General features: G+C 40.0%; 2 protein-coding genes across 2 annotated transcripts in view; both read left to right on the top strand.

Moving 5' to 3' along the window:
* Window positions 1-1,140: 1,140 nt before the first annotated feature.
* LOC110057074 (uncharacterized) overlaps window positions 1,141-23,127 on the top strand; it is a 35,215-nt gene continuing 13,228 nt past the window's right edge. Inside the window, exons 1-4 of the mRNA XM_089271344.1 lie at window positions 1,141-3,251; window positions 10,517-10,653; window positions 12,017-12,106; window positions 13,355-13,632. Coding sequence (XP_089127470.1) covers window positions 10,623-10,653; window positions 12,017-12,106; window positions 13,355-13,632 — 399 coding nt within the window. The 5' untranslated portion in view covers window positions 1,141-3,251; window positions 10,517-10,622. The remainder of the gene's footprint in view (window positions 3,252-10,516; window positions 10,654-12,016; window positions 12,107-13,354; window positions 13,633-23,127) is intronic.
* Window positions 4,507-6,994, top strand: LOC149104775 (uncharacterized; the record flags this gene model as incomplete). The annotated part of the gene is given in 2 exon segments (XM_089271343.1): window positions 4,507-5,460; window positions 5,462-6,994. Coding segments are annotated over 2 exon segments (1,011 nt in total), but the record flags the coding sequence as incomplete, so codon positions are not given.

Below are 23,127 nucleotides of genomic sequence, written 5' to 3' on the forward strand. Positions count from 1 at the left end.
TTCATGTGAAAAATCAATTTCGAGGAAAAATCTGGCACTTTCCAGGAATGCAATAATGTGACAACACCTTATTATCCAATTTTTGCTCTATTATCTGTCAAGAAGTCCCTTACGGGAGGTTAAAAATGAAAGAAAATTTCAGACTTTTTGCTCCGAAAGTGGTCGCGGTCGCTTACGAGAGGTGGTCACTTACAAGAGGTTCCAAATATAGTGATTTGATGGGGAAACTTTTGGTATTTTGGAAAGCTGGTCGCCGAGGAGAGGTGGTTGCTTATGAGAGGCAGTCGCAACCGGAGGTTTAAATCAACAATTGAATGGACACTCAGGATAATTTTGCTGTGTTTTTGGTCAAAACAATTATCATTGTAAATCTGTCTCTAGACCTGGCTATGCTTAGGGAAATCCAAACCTCCCGGGGGGGGGGGGGGGAGGGGACTCCCATATAAAGAGGATGGGGGTGCTCATATGAGATTTTGATAAGAACCCCTGAGAGGTACCAAGATCCTGTTTTGTAGGCGTAGCTTAAATGTTTTTCACCCCTAAGAGGTACCAATTCTAAAACAACATATTATTTCTTGTTATATGATTTTCGGATCAATGCACCAAAAGGTACGGCAAAAGCTCCCGCTGTGGACCTTTTGAGGCTGAACACCTTAGGATTGAGGTACCAAAACCGCTTTCTTAACCCCTAAAAGATACGATGAGCAACCCCGTCCTTTTTATTTGAAAGTTCGAACGCTTTGATACACAGACGAGAGGAAATGCAGATTGAAGAAATTATACCAAAATCGAAGAAGTTAAACATTTAGCCAGGGCCATGTAATAAGAAATCAACGAATAGCGAGGTGTGATAAAAATACGGTTTTGCATTCGACTCGCGTGAGTCATTTGAAGGGGTTTTGCGTTTTACACCTTCTGGTCGCGCGAAAATTGGGGCGAGGGCAAAAAATCGACGGAGTGGGTGCTGGTGAAGCGAGTGAGAGATTGCGGAAATGCTTTTCATTCATGCGTAGCAAATGCTACGAAGGCGATGTGACATGTCTGTTTGGTCAATGTTTGGTAGTCTAGGACCATTTTTTCCAAAAATCGGCCATAAATGGTGATGGTCGATAGCCTGCAACGTTCTTTCCCGAGGTAAGAAGTGCTTGAAGTCTGTAAAGTATTTATACTTGTTTAACTCAGCTCGTATTTACAACGCACGCTTGTTAATTAGCATAGCAAATTGCATTCCAGAATCTTAATAAAGTTAGATGTCGGGGCTGTTATTTGAAGGCCTTAGAGATCACGAGCTTCATCAAACAAAAGCTATTAAAGTAATCAGCTCGTGTGGCTGAGATCTGCTCGCTGCAGATGAATTTTGTTATTTTCCTTGTGCAGTCAGGATCACCCCTGGGTGCTGGGTATTTACATAAGCTTAACTTACTCAAGTGTTAGAACTTACTTGTATTGTGTGCTGTTTACTTTAAAAACACATGAAGCTATAACTTAAAAACTTACTTAGGGTTGATCCCCACTGAGAACAAAACTTTTGTTCAAGATTAACAAACAAACCTGTCAACACATAACTTGTAGATGGTTTGGGTAGCAAGGACGAAATAATTTGTCTGGCATGGGGGGAGGGGGGGATGTTGGGGGTGGAGGAAAATACGTACAGCTCATCAATTTTGTGACTTTCAATGTCTTCTTTATCGGCAATCGAGTGGGAAATGAGCTAGTTATATAATTACAGGTAGCATTTATTTATAAAAACATTCGTGCGAAAATTTATTCAGTGTAGAGCATTTCTGCAGTGAGATATTGAGTACTTGCATCAGAAATTCAAAGAATACCTAACTTGACACGGTGCAAGCGACTGTAAAACGTACAGGGGAACTCCTATATGAATAGGTCGGGGATGCTTGTCGTCTGGGTACAAATCAAGAATTCTGGTCTCACTTAGGGTGTTGACAACGGAACATCACCATTTTTAGCTGTCAAAGTAACCTTTAGGGTGCACTCAAAGAAATAACAATTAAAAGAAACACTCTCATTTAATTTCTGTTTTTAGGCTTGATTTCCGCTGATCTCTCGAGTATGCGAGTTGGGTCCTACAAGTGTGCGAGGGATCCTTTCTTGAACAGTGGCTTGAAATCGGACCTATTCCGTTTTAAGTGGTATCTTTTAGGGGTCTCATGAAGCTCGAGCAACTCCCATATTAGTCTTCTTTAATTTAGGAGTTAAATTCAAATTTTCCAATGAGCATCCATGACCTTTTCATATGGGAATCCCCCCCACCCCCTGGGGTTTCAATTGTCTAACAGGAAGTGACCCAGTGAAGGAGTAAAGGAGTGAAATAGTGATGGAGTGAAATCGCTTCACCACTACATCTTGGAAAATAATATTTCTCAAGTTCAAAAATAAATATTGTACAAGTTAAAAACTAAGACCTAAGGCAACCATAGAATCTCAAGACCTGGGTTTGCTTTAATTTGAACTTAAATGTCAGTCTGGATCACAAGTAACAAAACAGTATTATTTAATAATTCTTGGATTCTTACAAAGCCATCTAGAGATATGAGTGCCAGATGAAATAAAGAATATTAAACTACAAAAATAAATAAGGAAAGCTCAACTAAATTGGAATAAAATTCCATTTCTACATGTGCAAGTTTTGGTGCGAACAGTCACGCTATTTTATGTACATCAACTGCCGGGAATTTTAATGGCTAAAGTTAGGTGCGCAAATGGCTTGCTTAAATTGAATGTGACTTCATAGTGGAGCTATAAGAAATTCGGAGGGGATCTTAGGTCTTAGTTTTTGAGATGTGGAGGGGGTCTTAGGTCTTATTTTTTTGAGATTTGGAGGGGGGTTTTAAGTCTTATTTTTTGAGATTCGGAGGGAGTCTTAGGCCTTAGGTTTTGAGATTCAGAGGGAGTCTTAGGTCTTAGTTTCTAGACATCCCTTTTTGTCCGCATTACTTCTGGGTGTCACTGTACTGTGCTGTACTGAGGATGAATTACCTCTTTTTATTTCATTTGAATTCCAACAACCAGTGAGAGTAATTTATAATTAGTTGACATCTTAATTGTTATTAACACAAACAGTGCAGTGCATGTGTCAGAGCCAAGGTCTGTCAGCTGCTGTAGGTTAAATTTTAAATGTTGTTCAATTAGGGCAGAAAGAACCACAGGGAAGGCAAGCTGAGGTTATTGAGTCAGATAGGAGGCTGTGTGCGTTTGATTGCTTGGGGCACCAGACTTGAAATCCGGAGGTGAGGGTTCAAGTTTTGCTCTGACCACTAGCTGAAGTTGTTTCTCTTTAGACCTGAGTTCAGCTCCTTCATGGCAGTTGAACTCTTTCATGGTAGTTGTAAGTAGCCAGCTGATAAAATTTATAATCAAAAAGTAATGATTGAAATGACTGTAATGTGATAATCTGGGACTGTGATAATTAGACAGACACTAAAGGATAGAGATATTTATTTAGCTATTTGTTGACTTTTTGTCTTATTTGCCCTTCACCCACCACCAGATGTATGAGTACCAATTGTAAAATATTCCTTGATTTTATTTCTTGTAGTTTCTACTAGACCTTTCCTTAGTTGATTTCCTAGTTACACAGTCATTAACTTATCATTGGTTATGACAGAAGCAAATCACCTTCTGGTTATGATCATAGAACATCTGATCACAAACTTAATGAGTATATTTGATCATGGCTAACTTCAAGCATATGTAACACATTCAGATATATTTCCATAACAGAAGCAGAATTGTGTCCTTCAACTTACTTACAAATGATTGATTCACACATTGCACTCTCTTGCTGACATATTTGTGAGATTTCCATAATTTGTTTTGCTTCCATGTACAAGAAAAAGAAAAAAAACAAAATCCAGTAATTATAGCATAATAGCTGTCATAGTGAAAAACCACTTAACTTTATGTAAAGTGAATGTTTGGGAATTTTTAAGATATTTTGAGGAAATTAATGGGAAATATGTTTAAAAAATCTTTATTTTAAGTGATTACTGCCGAAACTAAATTTCTCTTTAAAAAAAAAAAAAAACACTTCCTCAGTATAATATCAGTGTTTCAAACATGGTTGTAATAACTGCATACCAGTGAATTGGGTCACTAACCTAACATTGCTTAGTATTGAATATTGCTTTGAAAAACTAGTCTCCCATCCAAGGGGGGAGGAGGGAGGGGGGGAGTAGCAATGTTCTCAGCTGCTGCTAAAAGATATGGCTGTGATAATATGAGTTATGTGTCAAATTCAGATTTCCATACCGAATGGCATACTTACACAGACATGTTGGTGAGTCTTCAGTTTTAATTTTTGGCATCCAACTGTTTCCAAAAAAGTGAGGGAAATATTTCATGGAAGACTGAAATTGATTGTATTAATTAATTTTTCTTCTCTCTCTTGACCCATGCCGTACTAAAAAAGATGGAAATTATTGATGGTAACCAACATGTAGGTTGGGGAGGGGGGGGGGGGGGGGGGAGAGTGAGGCATGAACTTTCCACTACCCATTACCTTTAATTTCCAAACCTTGCACCTTCCTTAGCTGTTATAATTACAATGACCAGAAATATGGGCGCACAGCCCTAAGGTTGATTCGTCGACACGAGCGTTGCTTACGCAAGCTCGCGCGCTATACCAACCATCTCACCTTTCTCACAAGGTGTATTAAGAACCACATTGTTCCAAGAGATCTGCAAGTTCGGCTGCCAGTTCCCACCAGAGGTGCACGCAGAGTCGCTGAACTAGCATCCATGAAATTTCTGAGGGAAAAAATCAGACTGACGCAGAGAGCCAAGGGAGATACGAAGAAAGAAGCCGAATCAACAGCACAGAGCATAACATCTGCTCTTTCTGCGGATGACGCTGCAGAGGTACTCGACAAGGTTAAATCCACTACCCAGCGAGTCTTTAATACCACCAAAGACCGTCAACAGCGGAAGTTTGAGAAACTTTTGCGAGAGAAACAGTCTTCTGTTTCTCCTACACCTTTTGTTGACAAAACAAAGTGGGTTATCAACTTGTCATCCAGGACCCTTAACGAAGCTGAGGTGTCCTTACTGAAGAAAGATCTAAATTTTGCCATGACTCCTACGAGCGTCCCAGCCACCGAGATCATCACCAAGATTGAGTCAGCAGTCAGGCCACTAGATGCGGAGCAAGCAGACACAGTCAGGAGATCCATCAACACCATCCTTCAACAGGCACAACCACCCACGCCCAACATCACGAAGGAACAGCAGGAGGCTCTAAAAAGCCTAAAAGAGGACAACTCCATCATGATCCTTCCGGCCGATAAAGGTTGCGCCAGCGTGATCCTGGACGCTGACACATACCACGCAAAATTGTCAGCGCTAATTGATTCCGGACCGTACCAGCTGCTCAAAAAAGGTCCGACAGACCGCTTGAGCCGAAAGCTATCTGAGAAGCTGCTAACCCTGGAACGGAGTGGACACATAATAAAAATTATCAGAGGCGGTTTGTAATAAGATCAGACCCCGACACAAATAACCACCTTGGATCTATGGTTTGCCGAAGATCCACAAGGCTGACATACCGCTTAGGCCAATTGTGTCGTGTGTCAACACCTTTGCATACGACCTGTCTGCTTTCTTGGCTAACGTATTATCCCCTCTTGCAGGTAACTTGAACTTTACAGTGAAGAACTCAACTGACTTCGCCTCCACCATCGCCAGTGAAGAGATCCAGGACCATGAGATCATGGTGTCTTTCGACGTAGAGTCACTGTTTACCAACGTACCGATCGAGAGCACCGTATAAACCGTGCTACAAAAAATGGAGAACGACGCAGGCCTGGCTGACCGCACGACACTTACACCAGTTCAAATCGCGGACCTCTTGGATTTCGTATTAAGATCTACGTACTTCCAGTACAACGGATCGATTTATGACCAACGAGACGGCGCAGCCATGGGGAGCCCTGTATCCGCGGTTATTGCTAATCTCTACATAGAGATATTTGAAGAACAAGCAATAGAGTCCGCACCTTGCAAGCCTAAGATCTGGAAACGGTATGTAGATGATACTTTCACCATCCTGGATCGGGATAGAGTTGACGTCTTCCTGCAACACCTGAACAGTCAACAACCATCAATCCGTTTCACCATGGAGATTGAGAACAACAGCAAGATCGCCTTTCTCGACACGTCAGTTTACAGAGAACCTGATGGCCACCTTACCACCAATGTCTACAGGAAACCAACACATACTGATCAGTACCTAGCGTATGATTCACACCACCCTCAGTCAGTAAAGCGCGGTATTGTGAAGTGTCTGTACGACGGGGCTAAACGTCTCATGACCAAACCATCAGTAATCGCTGGAGAGAAGAAACATCTGTCATCTGTACTTGTTTCTAACGGATATCCCTCCTCTTTTGTACAGAAGATCACAAAGGCACGAACAACCCCAAGAAGAGAGCCTGTCGCGGAATTTAAATCCACCGCTGTTTTACCTTATGTCCAAGGAGTTTCAGAGTCTCTCCGCCGCTGCTTAGAACAACAAGGCATTCGCACCGTCTTTTAAGTCCAACACGACACTTTGGTCACACTTAGTACGACCAAAGGACACCGTCAACCCGGCTAAACAAGATGGTGTTGTCTACAGGATTCCCTGTGAGTGCGGCAAAGTCTACATCGGGGAAACAGGGAGATCAATGCAGGAGAGGATCAAAGAACACGACAGGGATATACGACTCACTCGTACCCAGACCTCCGCCGTTTCTGAACGCACCCACAAGACCGGCCACTATCCTATCTGGAATGAGGTCAAGTTTATTGATCGAGATCCTCACTGGTACACATGTAGGGTCAAGGAAGCTATTCACATAAGACTTCACCCTAATAACATCAACAGGGATAGTGGAATTGAAATTCCTGAAGCATGGATACCCATGATCAAGAAACACAACAACAGGAGAACGGTACAACAGCGGACCACTGAGGGAACAGCTACTTGCCAGAACAATGGAACAATAGGAGGATCGAAATGCACCAATCACAGCCGACCTTTGTGATATAAATGATACCGTGCAATCAGTCGACCTTATCGCCTGAAGAAGACTAGCAGTAAGCAGTTGAAACGTCGCGATCTACATCTCAAGTGATTACATCGTGAGACAAACGTTAATACACTTTATTATGGTGTTTTTGTATCAAAAAATATCTCAAACGACCTTACAAAATATTTAAACTTGTTTTTTCATGTTCCATTACCCTCAGTTCTGAATAATTATTGTCCCATTGTCTCTTTTCATACCATCTTTAGAGTTTCCGCTCAATTTTCTGCTTGTTTGTGGCTGTAAGCTCACCCTTACTCTTTACTTCAGATTTATATAATGCAGCCATTAATGGAAGAAGTGGCTGTAATGGGAATTTGGAGATCCAGCATGTGTTTTTGAGGGCGTAAACAATTAAGGTTTGCAGCCTGTTTAGATTTAAAAATGATACATACTTCAGTGTGTGTCATTGACATACAATGCATGTGCTTGAAAGTTTTGTAGGAGAGTTTGAAAGAAGCTAATAAGAGTTACTTGAGGTACAGCTGAGAGTGACCCTAGCTTGTTGAGCGCTCTCTGAACTTCTCCAGCTTATCTGGCCCGGGTTGTTTGATAATGCTATCCACTGGAAAAATCATTATCCAGCAGATAAGTGTCAGCAAAACAAACCGTGCTATCCACTGGATAGGGATTTATTTTGAGGATAATGTTATCCAGCTTTCAAACAACTGGGACAGTTTCAATAAATTAATTGCCAATAGGAATGATGAAAGAGTTTGACATTGTTTGTACCATAAAATGTGCAGTATATTGATACACACTAGTCTTACAGTTACCGAGTTTGATAGGATGGCTTTGCTATATGGCTACAGTGAAACCTGTATTAAGCGGACACCCATGGGACACTCATTAGTGTTCGCTTAATAGAGGGTGTCTGCTCTAAACGGGTTCTAATATAGATTATTGCAATGATCATCATCATCAGTTCTTGAGGTGCCAGTAGGTGCATAAGGCCATCATATTTTCTGCCTAACACTCTGTTTTGTGCCACCGCCTTGACTACATTTCAGATCTTCCACCCTGCCTTATTTCTCTCTTTCTTGACAGTCCTCCAAGCGGTCTTTGGTCTCCCTCTTGCACTTCTTCCTTCTGGTGTCCACCCCAATGCTGTAACACAATTGTTCTCACCCTCTCTCCTGAGTATGTCCTAACCAGTTCCACCTTATTCCCTGTATCTCGTAACTTATGTCATTGACCTCAGCCGACTCTACCACTCTCTTGTTTGTCATTCTTTGCTGTCATCTGATCCTCAGTATCCGCCTCAGGCATAGGCATTGGAAACTGTGCAACTTTCGTTCATCAGACTTTGTGATCTTCCATGTTTCACAGCAATATACCAGGATCGATGGAACTAAACTCTTGAATAGGCGTATTTTGGTTGCTCTTCCTATTCCAATGGTTGTCCACACCTTTCCAAATCTTTGAAATGCACTGCGTGCCTTTTGCAGTCTGATCTTAATATCTTTACTTCCCCACCTTCCTTGTCTACAGTGGCTCCTAGGTATGGAAACTCTTCAACATCCTCCACTTCCTCACCATTCACCACGATGCTTTCCCTGTTGCTAGCATGCTCAGTCCTCAGTGTCTTGCACTTTCGTGCATTAAGTTTAAGGCCTACTCTTGCTGCTTCCTCTGTCAGTCTCCCAGTCTTGTCGTGCAATTCATTAAACTTGGATGATAGTAGGGCAATGTTGTCCATGAAATCTAGGTCTTCGAGCACTGATGTGAAATTCCATTGTATCCCTCTTCTCTTGTCTGCTGTTGTCGTCCTCATGATTCAATCCAGGGCCTGTAAGAATGAGAATCCTGACATCATGCATCCCTGCCTTACTCCAGATTTGATCTTGAACCAATCTGATGTCTCGCTTCTGTCAATAACTGAGCACTCAAAGCCCTCATATATGTCTGCAATCACTCTCACCATCTTGCATGGTATCCCATAACTTCTCATGATGCTCCATAGGCTTTCTCTGTGTACCGAGTCAAAGGCTTTCTCAAAGTCCACAAAGTGTATGTGCAAACCTGCCCTCCACTCATTTGCCTGCTCCAAGATGTTTCTTAATATAAAGATCTGTTCAATTGTGCTTCTGTTTGGTCTAAACCCAACCTGCTTTCAAAGCTTCTTGTCTACACCTATCCTGATTTGCTCTAGCATCATCCTGCAGAATATCTTGCTAATGATGGGTAGTAAAGTCACTCTTCTCCAATTGTTACAATCGTGCAAATCACCTTTCTTGAATATTTTGACGATAAGCCCTTTCTTCCACACTTCCGGCCATCTCTCAGTCTCCCAAAGCCTGTTATAACATGTAGTCGATGTTCTTGCAGTGTTCTGCATGACAGCTTTAAGTAGCTCTGGGCTCACTTCATCTATCCCCACTGCTTTCCCTGACTTTGTCTTCTTCAATGCGTTCTTAACCTCCTGTATCTACCATTTTCCTAAATCTATATCCGCAATCTCTCCCAGTTCTTCTCTTTCATCTTCTTCTACTGGATCCATTGGGTCTTCCCTGTTTAATATTTCACTAAAGTGCTCTACCCATCTCTGCAGTCTTTCTTGCACTTCTCTCTTAAATACCCCTTGTTTGTCTTTCACACCTGCTTCTTGTCTCTTCCGTTCCCCAGCTATCACCTTGGTTATGATGTATAGATCCTTGTTTCTACCATTCTCAGCAGCCTTTTCTGCTGCTGCAGCTTTCTCCTCCATCCAATTCCTCTTATCCCCCCTAGCACTCTGTTTCACCTCCTTGTCTTTTGCATTATACTCCTAGCTCTCCTTCTCTGCTTTAGTCACTCTGATCTTGCACCTTTCATTCTAAATTTTGCCTCTTTCCATGCAAGCTGGTGTCCACTTAATAGAGGGAGTCCGCTTAATGTAGGGTCTGCTTAACACAGGTTTCACTGTAGCTACGTTACACATATAAAAGGAAATGACTGAACTTTGTTCATGACAGCAGGCCAAAATATAAGCAGGGGTAAATTGTCACAGCCTGAAGGTGGTCATAATAATGGGGTTGTTGGAGTTACACTGTTGTCAACAGTTAAACTTAGTGGTAAATATAATTTAGGCAGCCAACCTGCACAGGTGTTTACAGTGGTGAGTTTGAACATGATCATTGAATAAGACAAAAAGTGCATATTGATAAATTTCACAAGTGTTGTGAAATTTATGAATATGCAATTTTTGTTGTACAAGCTTAAAATCAAGCAATCAAAAGATGTAATCAGTTGGTGTCATTCTGTTTTCAAAATGATACAGAAGGGTTTTTTTGTTTTAAAAATGACAGAATGCATAATTTGTATTGATGTTTGCAGCCCATTCATGTGACCTGAATTAAGTGTCTTTTCATTGGATCCATTCCTTTGAAAGTAGTAATGAATTTTACAAGTAGATAAATATAGAATACTCACTGTTTGCATTGTATTTCTAGGTGAAAGTACTTAACAGTTGCAGCTGTACAACAGTTTTACTCTGACGATAAATTCTGGCACTTGCGCTCTCTAATAGGGAAGCCAGCACAAGTCCTTTCAAAAACCATGCATAGGGCATATAGGGTGGCACTATTGGGTGAGTGCTCTCGGTGTTGTAATTATGTTGTTAAGTTTGTAGGATCTTTAATTAGTACACGATGTACCTTTCAAATTAAGTCATTCAGTTTAATCTGAAACGGTTAAGGTTGGATGAGTTAGGGTTCAATTGTACTCTTTGTTGTATCTACTAATTAAGCAAAGGAAGCCAAAAATTGAGCCAGTGGAAAAAACAAAAACGCACAACAAAAGATGTTTTACATTCTTGAAAGTTAGTAGCACGGGTGGTGAGGGGGCTGATGGTAAGTGAGTTGGGGCTGAGTGGTCCATGGTAAGTGGCCAGGGAGTTAAGTGTTGTTCTTAGTCAAGATAGTTTGCCGTCACAACACCTCTTGATACAAGGAGGACTGGATGCAAGGGTGTACATGTATTTGTTGTAGTTTAAACATAATGTATTTTAGGTAAGAATGATTTCAACCCAGGTTATTTTGTTTTCACTTCAGGCTAGATTTTGCAAATAACTTTATTTATTTCTTCATGTTTGGGGGTTTCTTAAAAAAAATAATAACATGCACACCACCCACCTCCCTGACTGTCCCTAACCCTACCCTACCCTTAAGGGGACACCAATAATAAAAAGGATAGGGTTAACGCTGTTCATTGAAAACTTTGAAAAGAACCCCTAAGATTAACCCTAAGAGGTACCGAGATTCCCATCGTTTTTATATGGACGTCCACCCAGTACCCTACCCAGCCAGGATCCCATTTTAACCCCCAAAAACTTTTTTTATTTTGTACTCACATTGATTCAAACACCCAATCTCTGACTTTGTAGTCCACTTTCACCTCCACTTGGCTATGCAAGCAATCATTTCAATTTTTTGGATATTTAATGACCTAATAAGTGATTGCTCTCCAGACTCCCCCAACCCCTTTGATGAAAATTAGACTAGTTTGAAATCATCCTGACCAAAAAAAAAAAAAAAACGAAAAAACATTTAAAACTACAACATATATACTTGTGTACCAGTCTGCCTGGTGAACTGTGGAACTGTTGGGCACTTTGGATAACTGCCTTTGGGGAAGCAGTTACCTTTTGTGGACTAGTGTCCAACTCTAAGGAGAATAATCTTGTTTATGGGAACTGTGATGCAGTGTAAACTACAGTAGCCCGGTACCTGCCCGCTGAACTGTGAAACTGTTGGGCACTTTCAATAACTGCCATAGCTTTTCGCTTTGTTCCTCCATTTTCGTAGCTATAGGAAAAATTCTCTTTCTTTTGCAGTTTTCTACAAATCTTAGTAATTTCCATAATTTTCAGTGGTTTAGTAAAATGTGATAAGATTTCTAACCTCCGTTGTCGTTTAACTTTTGAATTTAGCTTTTAAATTGTTCCTGAACAGGTGATTCTGCTGTTGGAAAAACATGTCTGTTTAATAGATATTTAAAAGGACCAGTTGGTTTCAGTCCAGATACTTTGCCCACTACTAAAGGTGAGATGCATGTTTTCTTCTAAACAGCATTATTTAAATTGAGTAAGTTTAATTATTACATGACCAAGTTTGTCTAGTCAAGGCCAATAACCAAAACCAACCAATCAGATTACTTTATAGCTGTTCCATATTTTCGCTTATGGCTTACTTGTTTACAGGAAATAACTTGGAGTCAAAGCTTATTACTCGTTTTCTTTCAACTTTTTCCCCTTTTTGCCGCATGCCCATGTGACCAGAGTCACGTGGACACGAGGATATATGGAGGGTGTTTGCTGTAATCCTGTGTAAAGATTCTTCCCATTCCAATCCTAATGAAAATTCCTGTGTAAGGATACTTGGGATGCCTAATGTAAGATTGCTGTATAAAGATTTTTCGCATTTGTGATTGTATTCTGTTTTCTCGACACTTTATTAACAGCATGGAAGCATATCATTGCGTCACGCTACTTGGGTTAAACCAAGAAGCAAGTCAAATCACTCTGGACAGATCACACGGAACGGATTCGCGCTGTCTGGTTTTCGATTCTTCTTTATCATTTCAATCCGTGAAATGAAGCAAAAAACAACATATGTAAGCTTTAAGTTGGCTTTAATTACAGACCCACTTAAAGGTCCATCAAACGGAATCTGTTTTGGGAAACCCATTTGATAAAGGGTCGTAAAAGCTGAAATCCCAAAAAACTAAATACAACTCTAACGTGAAAAAACCTAGAGATGGAAATGAGCTGATTCAAAACTATCATATAATGCGCACTTTCTGAAAATAAGCAAACAGGTATAAATTTAAAAAAATAATTAATTGTCAGCAAGGGTCAGATTGGGCCAGGTCGTGTCAGATTGAACTGTATACGTAAAAATACCGAAAGTGAAAATGCGCTCCTGTGTGCTTTAATTTAGCTAGCGTTACACTTGCTGGGGTAACTGCAGAATACCCTGCCACATCGAGCTTTTCACAGAAAACGGTTGACTACGCAGTCTTTTAGTGTAAGTCAGTCAGTCAGTCAGCCAGTCAGTCATTTAAAGAGGGTAGCACTAAAATAGTATAAAAATACTAACAAACCAGTGGCCCTCTAAAAGTGTCAGGCAGGAGTAAACGCTAAGTCAGCTCCCAATCAGGATATGCGAAAAAGTGAAGTTTATGTTGCCTTTCGAGGTTTTTTCTAAACGTTCATAACATTTGTAGTAAAAAAAGAGTTAAATTGACATTGACTTATTTGATCTTTTCCACTTTAATTTAACTGTTTGTAGTTGACTGTGGTACTAAGAAAGTTTATCAAGATCATGGCAGAGTCGTGACATTTTCAATATGGGACACTTCTGGCCATGAAAGTTTTCGCGATTTTGTTAAAGGGTACTGCAGATATACGGACGCTGCTATTATTGTGTATGACATAACACAGCAAGATTCACTTCGAAATGCAAGGGAATGGTTTGACATACTTCGGCGTGACTCCAGGCCGAATATTTTCAAAGCACTTGCAGGAAACAAAGCAGATCTTGTTAACGAGAGGCAGTTGACGTTTGAGGTAATTTGTGTTTGTAGCCATAAGTTTATGTCAGGTATAAAATCTGCAGTTACATTATCAAATCCAATTCAATTGAGGAAATTCGTTATATTAATTTGTACATACATTGCATCACATCGCGCTGATTTTTTTTACTCTAACAAGTTTGTTTGCTAATCGGTATCAAGTTCCACGGCAAGTGTAGACAAAGAGTTCTCATTTTCATCACTCGCCTCTTGGTCTTCCACACAATAAACTTTATGTCTCACTAGACGTTGCTCAGAGTTTTAATTTGCTTGCCTGCAGTTGTCTATGGGGCACCGTTTGTAAATTTATCCTTAATTTTAATTTTCGGTCGTTTTTACAGGTTCGATTACCAGCCGCTGTTCGGGAAAAGAGCCCGCGCTCCTCCCCCGAACTTACGGCTGGACTCGTGGACTTGGCATTGTTAATTTCAACCAATAAGAAATCTGCCTGCCTGAATCGAACAGGCTGCATAAATTAGCTTTCTCGCAGTAGCAAAGGAGTTGTGCGATATGAAGTGCGATCGCATTAGTGGGATATTTAACCAAATACCGTCAACTGATGAAATCTTGCCTGATCTAAACCGTAGTAACATACGCAACACGCAAAATGGTCAACAGACTTATACGTTAGAATCTATATTTGAATCATGTGGTACCAGAATAAGAGATAACGAACAAAGTAAACAAAGGGAGGGATAAACGCAAACATCGATTTCAAGGAACAAAACACTCAGTCAAATTGATGTGTACCTTAGTCTTCTTGAAGAGAAGCAATACCAGTCTCTGGCGAAGCCAGACAAAATTAAATTTTTAAATGAGCCAAAGCAAACCGAACTAGCAAAACATAAACATGGTGTCAACACCATTTACACCAACATATGTGTGACCTTTGTCATGACAGTTGCTACAGCATAGTCAAACAGCTCTGCTCTACTTTAAAAAAAAAAAAAAAAAACTCATCTATAGAACACAGCATGTAAAGCCTTTCCGCAATAATAATGTGAAACAAAATAGGTTGGGGGGCCAAAGTTAAAAGAAGTGGCGAAAACGCCACAAATTTTACGAGCCGTAGGCGTCATGTTGGCTTGCCTATGATTGTCATCAGATGACATTTCCGGCCACCTGAAGCGCCGCAAGAATTACATTATGAAGTTACGTCACAGACATGCTTTGCCGCTCACGCGTCCAGCCGTCTCTTCCCGGGGAGGAACGTAGACCGGACTCGAGAAAGCGGCGGAAATCGAGCCTAGTTTTTCTATTGATCTCAGTGTTGGTTTATCTATGATAATTCATTACTTACCGTCCCCTGTCACAAAAAAGTAATGTTTTACTACAATTGGTTATTTGTTAAAACCCAACGTACAACATTTGGTTATTTCATAAAACGATTCATCTTTGTATTGGTTCTGTAATAGAACCATTCTTATATGGGTTTGTTGTTTGATAAAACCAGTCTTGCGTTATTTGGTTATTTAGAACCAGTCTTGTGTTGCTTATATCAATTATTAGATAAAACCATTGTGACGTTACTTGGGTCGTTACTCGGATATTTATTTGACGAATTAAACCATTATTTCGTTTCAGTGTTGAAACTTTTATCATTGTATCCCCTGAACCTTTTTTGGGGGGCATCTTACAACTAAAAACCCTTTAGCCTGTCCTTTTTACGTTTTGAACGACGTCAACGCTATTATTTCAAGTAACCAAATTCAATTTTATGAAATTGGTTATTTGAAATAACCTTAGTGTCTCGGGGGGGGGGGGGGAGTTACTCCCAGAAAAATCGGGTGGGGGTGTGCGGCCCGCTTTCCAAAACCCTTACTCTATTTATGACCAAAATCTGCGATATTCCCTACCCTATTTATGACCTGACCAAAAATTCGAAACCCTATTTATGACCTAACCCTTAAATCAAAACCCTGTTTCAGACCTGCGTTATGATAAGTTCCCTAGTTCAGACCAATGTTAAATTACCGTAAACATAATTTGTGAAGGGCTTTTGTTTATTTTCTTTTCGATAATGGCAAAAAAGTTTTTTTTTTAAAAACATACCCATATCAAGGCTAGAGTGCAAAAACCATACCCTATTTATGACCAAAATGGCCAAAATCAACTAAAATCGATACCCTATTTATTGCCAAAACAGCTGAAAAACCATACCCTTTGGGGCCGCACGTACCTATATAGCCCATATAAGGGAGTACCCTCCCCCCACCCCCTGAGCTTGGTGTCAACTCGATGGGCTCAAATGTCGCCCAGCAGTATTGTAACATAAAGAAGGCGCTTAGTGTTTGCGTAGAGTTTGATCTCCGCGGTTGAGTTTGGCGTACTGATCAGGTCAATAGGCACCCTAAGATACCAGGACGGGACGAGCTAGGACGGTTACCGGAAGTAAATTTAATCAACCGGGCATGCGCACGACAACTCTCGACTCATCTCTCTGCCGTCCTCGTCTCGTCGAGGACGTCATTTCGCCCAACTAGCCGTCGTGGCGAAAACACGAGTACTTTGCTCTTGCTTTGCCCCGACAAATGTTCCAATCGACCTTATTTTGAGTTATTAACCGCGCGGCCATGGGCCGAGCGCGGTTCTAGGTTTACCCGTGGTTTATTGTTATTAACCGCGCGGCCATGGACCGAGCGCGGTTCTAGGTTTACCCGTGGTTTATTTTATTAACCGCGCGGCCATGGGCCGAGCGCGGTTCTAGGTTTACCCGTGGTTTATTTTTTTGTTTTTTGTCGGTGACCAGACGCAGACCTCCGCTCGGCCAAATTCCGAGTCACGCAACGTGTGATGTTTTTTCCGCCAGAAGCTGTTAAAACATTAATACACGGATAATTTTACGGATATTGTTTTCTTTGTTGTGGGTAAAATATATTTTCTTTTGGTTTTATCGAAGCGTTGGATTCAAAGGGAATAATAAATACGCTAAAAAAAGGTATTACGTCAGCCATGGAATGCGTCGACGTTGCAGCTTTCACTTTCGCTACGTGACTAATAAGATCGTGTTTACTTTGGAAGTTTATTTCGCCAGAAGCGACGGTCATCAATTTATTTGCAAGTTTGCGAGTATTTCTTGTGGTTTTAGGCAAATGAAGTAAATTCTTTGGCTCTTTCATCGCAACGAGTTCATAGATCGGAAGGAAAATGAAATATTTGCAAGCCAAGCAAAGAACATGTCAGGACATGCAATGATTACGTCATTGGTAGGGAAATAACCACCGTACTAAAGATAGCCGTCGATAACGCAATTCTTGAATAATGTGACTCGTGTGACTTCTTTGCTAGCCCTTTACTCAAGGAAAAAATTAAATTTAAACTTGACTTTTAAGAAAGAAAGCTGATGTTAATAGTGTTCGTATCGTCATGCCCATACATATCCCAAAGAAAGTTCCAGATTAACACTATTACGTCATCGGAGATTTCGCAACGGCTACGACTGATGGTGCAATAGTACAGTCTGTGTTGATCAAGTGATGTGATGTCTACAGTAATCAATGAATCATCAAGGATTACTTTCGAATGTGCACTGCGTTGCGACTGTAGTGCTAAGAAAACAGTTAAATTTTAAACGCGCGGTTTTAAGATCTAAAAGATCTTCTTCTTTTTTTTTGTCGGTGACCAGACGCAGACCTCCGCTCGGCCAAACTTTGAGTCACGCAACATGTGATTTTTTTCCGCCAGAAGCTGTTAAAACATAAATACACGGACAATTTTACCGATATTGTTTTCTTTTTTGTGGGTAAAATATATTTTCTTTTCGTTTTATCAAAGCGTTGGATTTAAAGGGAATAATAAATACGGTGAAAAAAGGTATTACGTCAGCCATGGAATGCGCTGACGTTGCAGCTTTCACTTTCGCTACGTGACAAATACGATCTTGTTTACTTTGCAAGTTTATTTCGGCAGAAGCGACGGTCATTAATTTATTTGTAATTTTGTGAGTATTTCTTGTGGTTTTACGCAAATGAAGTAAATCCCTTGACTGTTTCATCACAGCCAGTTCATAGATCGGAGGAAAATTGAATATTTGCAAGCCAAGCAAAGAACGTGTCAGAACGTGCAAAGATTACGTCATTGGTAGGGAAATAACCACCGTACTAAAGATAGCCGTGGATAACGCAATTCTTGAATTATGTGACTCGTGTGACTTCTTTGCTAACCCTTAACTCAAGGGAAAAAACAATTAAATTTAATCGTGACTTTAAAGAAAGAAAGCGGTTTGTAATAGTGTTCGTATCTTCATGCCCATACATATCCCGAAGAAAGTTCCAGATTAAGACTACTACGTCATGGGAGATGTCACAACGGCTACGACTGATAGCGCGATAATAGAGTTTGTGTTGATCAAGTGCTGTGATGTCTACAGTAATCCATGAATCATCAAAGATTGCTTTGGAATATGCACTGCGTTGCGACTGTAGTGCTAAGAAAACAGTTAAATTTTAAACGCGCGGTTATAAGATCTAACAGATCTTCTTGTTTTTTTTTTTTGTCGGTGACCAGACGCAGACCTCCGCTCGGCCAAACTTTGAGTCACGCAACGTGTGATGTTTTTCCGCCAGAAGCTGTTAAAACATAAATACACGGACAATTTTACGGATATTGTTTTCTTTTTTGTGGGTAAAATATATTTTCTTTTCGTTTTATCAAAGCGTTGGATTTAAAGGGAATAATAAATACGCTAAAAAAAGGTATTACGTCAGCCATGGAATGCGCTGACGTTGCAGCTTTCACTTTCGCTACGTGACTAATAAGATCGTGTTTACTTTGCAAGTTTATTTCGGCAGAAGCGACGGTCATTAATTTATTTGTAATTTTGTGAGTATTTCTTGTGGTTTTACGCAAATGAAGTAAATCCTTTGACTGTTTCATCGCGGCCAGTTCATAGATCGGAAGGAAAATTGAATATTTGCAAGCCAAGAAACGAACTTGTCAGAACGTGCAAGGATTACGTCATTGGTAGGGAAATAACCACCGTGCTAAAGATAGCCGTGGATAACGCAATTCTTGAATTATGTGACTTGTGTGACTTCTTTGCTAGCCCTTTACTCAAGGGAAAAAACAATTTAAGTTAATCGTGATTTTTAAGAAAGAAAGCTGTTGTTAATAGTGTTCGTATCTTCATGCCCATACATATCCCGAAGAAAGTTCCAGATTAAGACTATTACGTCATCGGAGATTTCACACCGGTTACGACTGATGGTGCAATAATACAGTTTGTGTTGATCAAGTAATGTGGTGTCTACAATAATCAATGAATCATCAAGGATTGCTTTGGAATGTACTCTGCGTTGCGACTGTAGTGCTAAGAAAACAGTTAAATTTTAAAAGCGCGGTTATAAGATCTAACAGATCTTCTTGTATTGATAAGAATGTTTATAAAGTTCACATTTTTCGTGATTGTAGTTTAGAACACTACGCTGAGATACGAAAATGTGAATAAAAATATTCCTTGTCTTTCGTTTGTATTTCAGTCACTGACACGAGTGTGCAAGCTCAAAACAAAATACAAACTGTATGCATTGAGAGTACATCAGTGTAAGTACAGTTGATAAAATGTAGTAAGAATGAGTGCCATGGAGCATCTATCGAGCAAATAAAATACACAATTTATATTTCAAACTGACGTTTAGTTGTTTTTTTATACTGCCCGGTCGAACTTGATGCAACGTTTGTTTTATTTTTATAATGTTTGATACAATTACAGATGGAAATTGAAATGTTCACCAAAAGTCAGGGTTCTTCGGCGAAAGAATTCTTAAACGCTCTGGTGGTAAAAAGCCATCTGAAGCAGATCGATCAGGTTGTTCGTTTAATTTTTTCATACGGAAATTATGGTTTCTCTATTAAATATTGACAGATGTTTGCTTCGCTTATAAAGAAAAAGAAATTCAGCATCGCTGTTCACTGTCTTTTAAGCTTGATAGGATAAGATTTCTCTTCTTTTATAGTCTAAAGGATGTCATTGCTTCTGTGAATAGCTTGTACGAGATTTCGAATTATTGACGTCGCCGTCCTTCGCGAAAATACACATCTTAAGCATTTTGTTTTTGGCGACACAACGGGACCCGCGAAAGTTTTCTGCGTCCACTGCCGTTCCCGTCTTGGCCTTCCCGTCCTCGTATCTTAAGGTTCCTGATGTGGCGTTGTGCACAGCCGTTACAAGAGCAATTAGAGAAGCCATATCCGTTGAAGAACTGATACACCATCATCAGGGAAGAGTTTCTTCCTATAATCTATTGATCGTTATTCAAGTAGCAAAGGACAGCATTTTCGGCGTGGGGCAGCATTTTCAAGGCCAAGGTCACAGGTTTTCACTATACGGACCGACTCTGAGCCGTTAAGAGTGAATGCCTATGAAAATGGACCTAAATCGCCTATCAATGGCACAAGTCGAAAAATTGATTTCGCTTGTATTTCGTCCATAGATAGGTCCTAGTAAGAATAGAAACGGACCATAGTTTCTGCTAATACAGCTTTCTTTGGTAGAAATATGCCAAAAACGATTTCGACCCGATTGGGCTCAAAATCTACTTCCGGTTTTGCTGAATTTCCGAATATTTGATTGCTTCGCGCTCCGCAGAACAGCTACTTGAGAATCTTTCAATGGATTTTATATTCAGTTCAGGTCTTCGTGGTATGACTGAGCGAAAAATAAAATAAATCAAAGTTAGTTTTGAGCCCGAAAAGAGATCAAACTGACACGCAAAATTTTACAATGTGTCGCAAGAGAATTATTGCATAAAAACATCGCCATATTTTTCTATGGGCTATAACTTTAAATACCATAAAAACACTTTCTACGGGTTAGATATACACCCACCTGTTAAGGTATCAAAAATATCTCTGGGCAAATGGTTTCAAATCGCCCGCCTTGGCTTGTGTTTCTCATAGATTTTGCCCAAAATCCGCCGTTAGAATGTAAACAATTGCGTGACGGGGATAGCCACTCTCGATTAAATATTCGTTTCCAGTAATCCGATGAAAGCAATTTTTGAAACGTTGTGTGGATAAAATAATGGAAATTTTTTTGTTTGTTTGTTTGTTTTTTGTTTAAGTTGGTATGTATACATATATATATTTTTGCATTTGCATTGCAACACCCACGACATCCCCGATAAAGAACGTTACTACAGTACTCCGGGAAAGGATTTTAACACTTGTTCATTTTATTGATTTCACTGATAACTTACAATACAGTGGCAGTTTTAAAGATACACTTAACCAATCCTCTATGGTTTATGGCAATTGAATCATTGACTGACAGATAAAGTCAAGTGGAAATACCATAAATTCTATAAACTACTAACTGCGTGACGGCATCTCAGCTCTTCTAGCTGTGTAGAAAATTTGTACCTACACCATATGCTCAAACTCAGCTAGAAAACCCGGAATTTCTTGAATTGAATTAGCCGAGGAAGAAATTGCGTTTAAGTTTCAATCATACTGGGAAAAAAATCCATCTTTTCTACTTTGGTTGTTTGATCAATTAACTGAAATTTGCAGATCATAACACCGGTAGACAAATAAACATTACAGTGGTCGATCTAGGACCAGGTTTACACTAAAGGAGTTTTTTTAGGATTCGTAAAAGTTCCCGGATTCATCAATTTTAGAGTATTCGGATTATTAGGGGTTTACAGTGAAAGGATATTCGGATTCTTAACCGTTTACACACGACGATAACTCCGGGAACATTCATGATGGAATGGTTAACAAGCAGTTTGTTGCCTCGACAACGAGAAACGAAATGCCTCCGAAATAAGGCTAGGGGTAGGTTGAGACAGTCTGAAGTTTTCTTTCAACTCGCTGACCACGGTACTGTTGTCCATCATATCAGGTTCCTCAAGGTATTTATTCTGGTCTTTACTTAATATCTAGAACCGTCGAGGTTTTCGATCGTGCCATCGTCGTCATCTGCGCAGTAAAGTATAAATTGGGTTTTTGAGGAATATGGCATTACCCATTATAAAATTAAAGTGATTACCTACACCTGAAACAGCACGCGGTAATCACCCAGCGACCGCCATCAAATGGCCATCAATGAGCCTACGACTCGACTACGACTGGATCATGTAATCCGCCATTTCCGTTCCACCGCAAACTCAAAAGATCACAGGCGGAAAAATATCCGGATTCGAGAGAAAATCGTTTACACGACAAAACTCTCCGGATTCAAAAGTTTTCGGATTCATTTCAGCTGTTTGAAACAGAAACATTCGCGCACAATGAACTATATGTATAGTAGGTGCGTAACCTGGAAAGCAATCCGTCCAGCACAGTAATTGTTCAAATTAACAGCTTAGCTTACCCAGACACTCGCACTGTTGATGCCTCTTATTTATGATTTAAACTTTTAGGATTTGTTTACTTTACTTTTCCCGACTTTTTAGCAGGAGAAAAGGCACTAAATGTGCTTGGACAAATAAAAAGGTTTAACCGAAAATCGATCCGTCGAAATCAACAAATACAAATTTAATCACTGTAACGTTCCTTCAGATCACGTAAGGCTGCAAACCAACAATATCGACTTGTCGTTACGCTTAACAAATGAACTTAGAACGATTTTCTTTCTAGAACTCGTTCTTGTAATTAAAATGATCAAAGAAAGAACGACAGCTTAAAACGACATAGCAATAACACCCGAACTCCAAGTAAATTGCTTTTAATTGGCGTTTTTAATTAACGAAATTTCCAAAGCGATGACTTTCAAAATATTAAAGTTAAAAGTGGTCCATTGTGTTTTTCTTTTTTCACCCAAATGTTCTAAGATAGCCATTTGCGGTTTGTTGGAAACGAATTATGTATTCAGGGTGACCGTCCGCGTCACGCAATTGTTTACATTCTCACGGCGGTTCAGGGAAAAATTTATGAGAAGCACAGGCCAAGGCGGGCGACTTAAAACCATTTGCCCAGAGATATTTTTTGATTTTCAAACAGGTGGGTGTACAGTTAACCCGTAGAAAGTGTTTTTATGGTATTCAAAGTTATAGCCCATAGAAAAATCTGGCGATATTTTAGTGCTATAATTCGTTTGCAACACATCGTAATATTTTGCGTTTCTGTTCGATCTCGTTTCGGGCTCAAAAGAAACCTCGATTTATTTTATTTTTCACTCAGTCATACCATGAAGACCTGAGCTGAATGTAAAGACCATTGAAAGATTCTCAACTAGCTGCTGTGTGACGCGCAAAGCAATCAAATTTTCAGAAAATTTAGCATAACAGGAAGTAGATTTTGAGCTCAATCGGGGCGAAATCGTTTTTCGCAAATTTCTTCCCAAAAAAGCTGCATTAGCAGAAACTAACTATGGTCCGTTTGTTTACTAGCTAGGGCCAATCTATGGGCAAAAAATGAGCAAAATCGATTTTTCGACTTGTGCCGTTGTTTGGTCCATAGCTATGGGCATGGCTCTTAAATAACTTATTTATTTTTCCTTATCTTGTAAACTGGAGGACAAAAGTTCAAGACCGTGGGTAGAGATTTA

This window comes from Orbicella faveolata, unplaced genomic scaffold (genome assembly GCF_042242905.1).
Source record: "Orbicella faveolata isolate gen_17 unplaced genomic scaffold, um_ofav_v1 contig_34, whole genome shotgun sequence".
NCBI lineage: Eukaryota > Metazoa > Cnidaria > Anthozoa > Scleractinia > Merulinidae > Orbicella > Orbicella faveolata.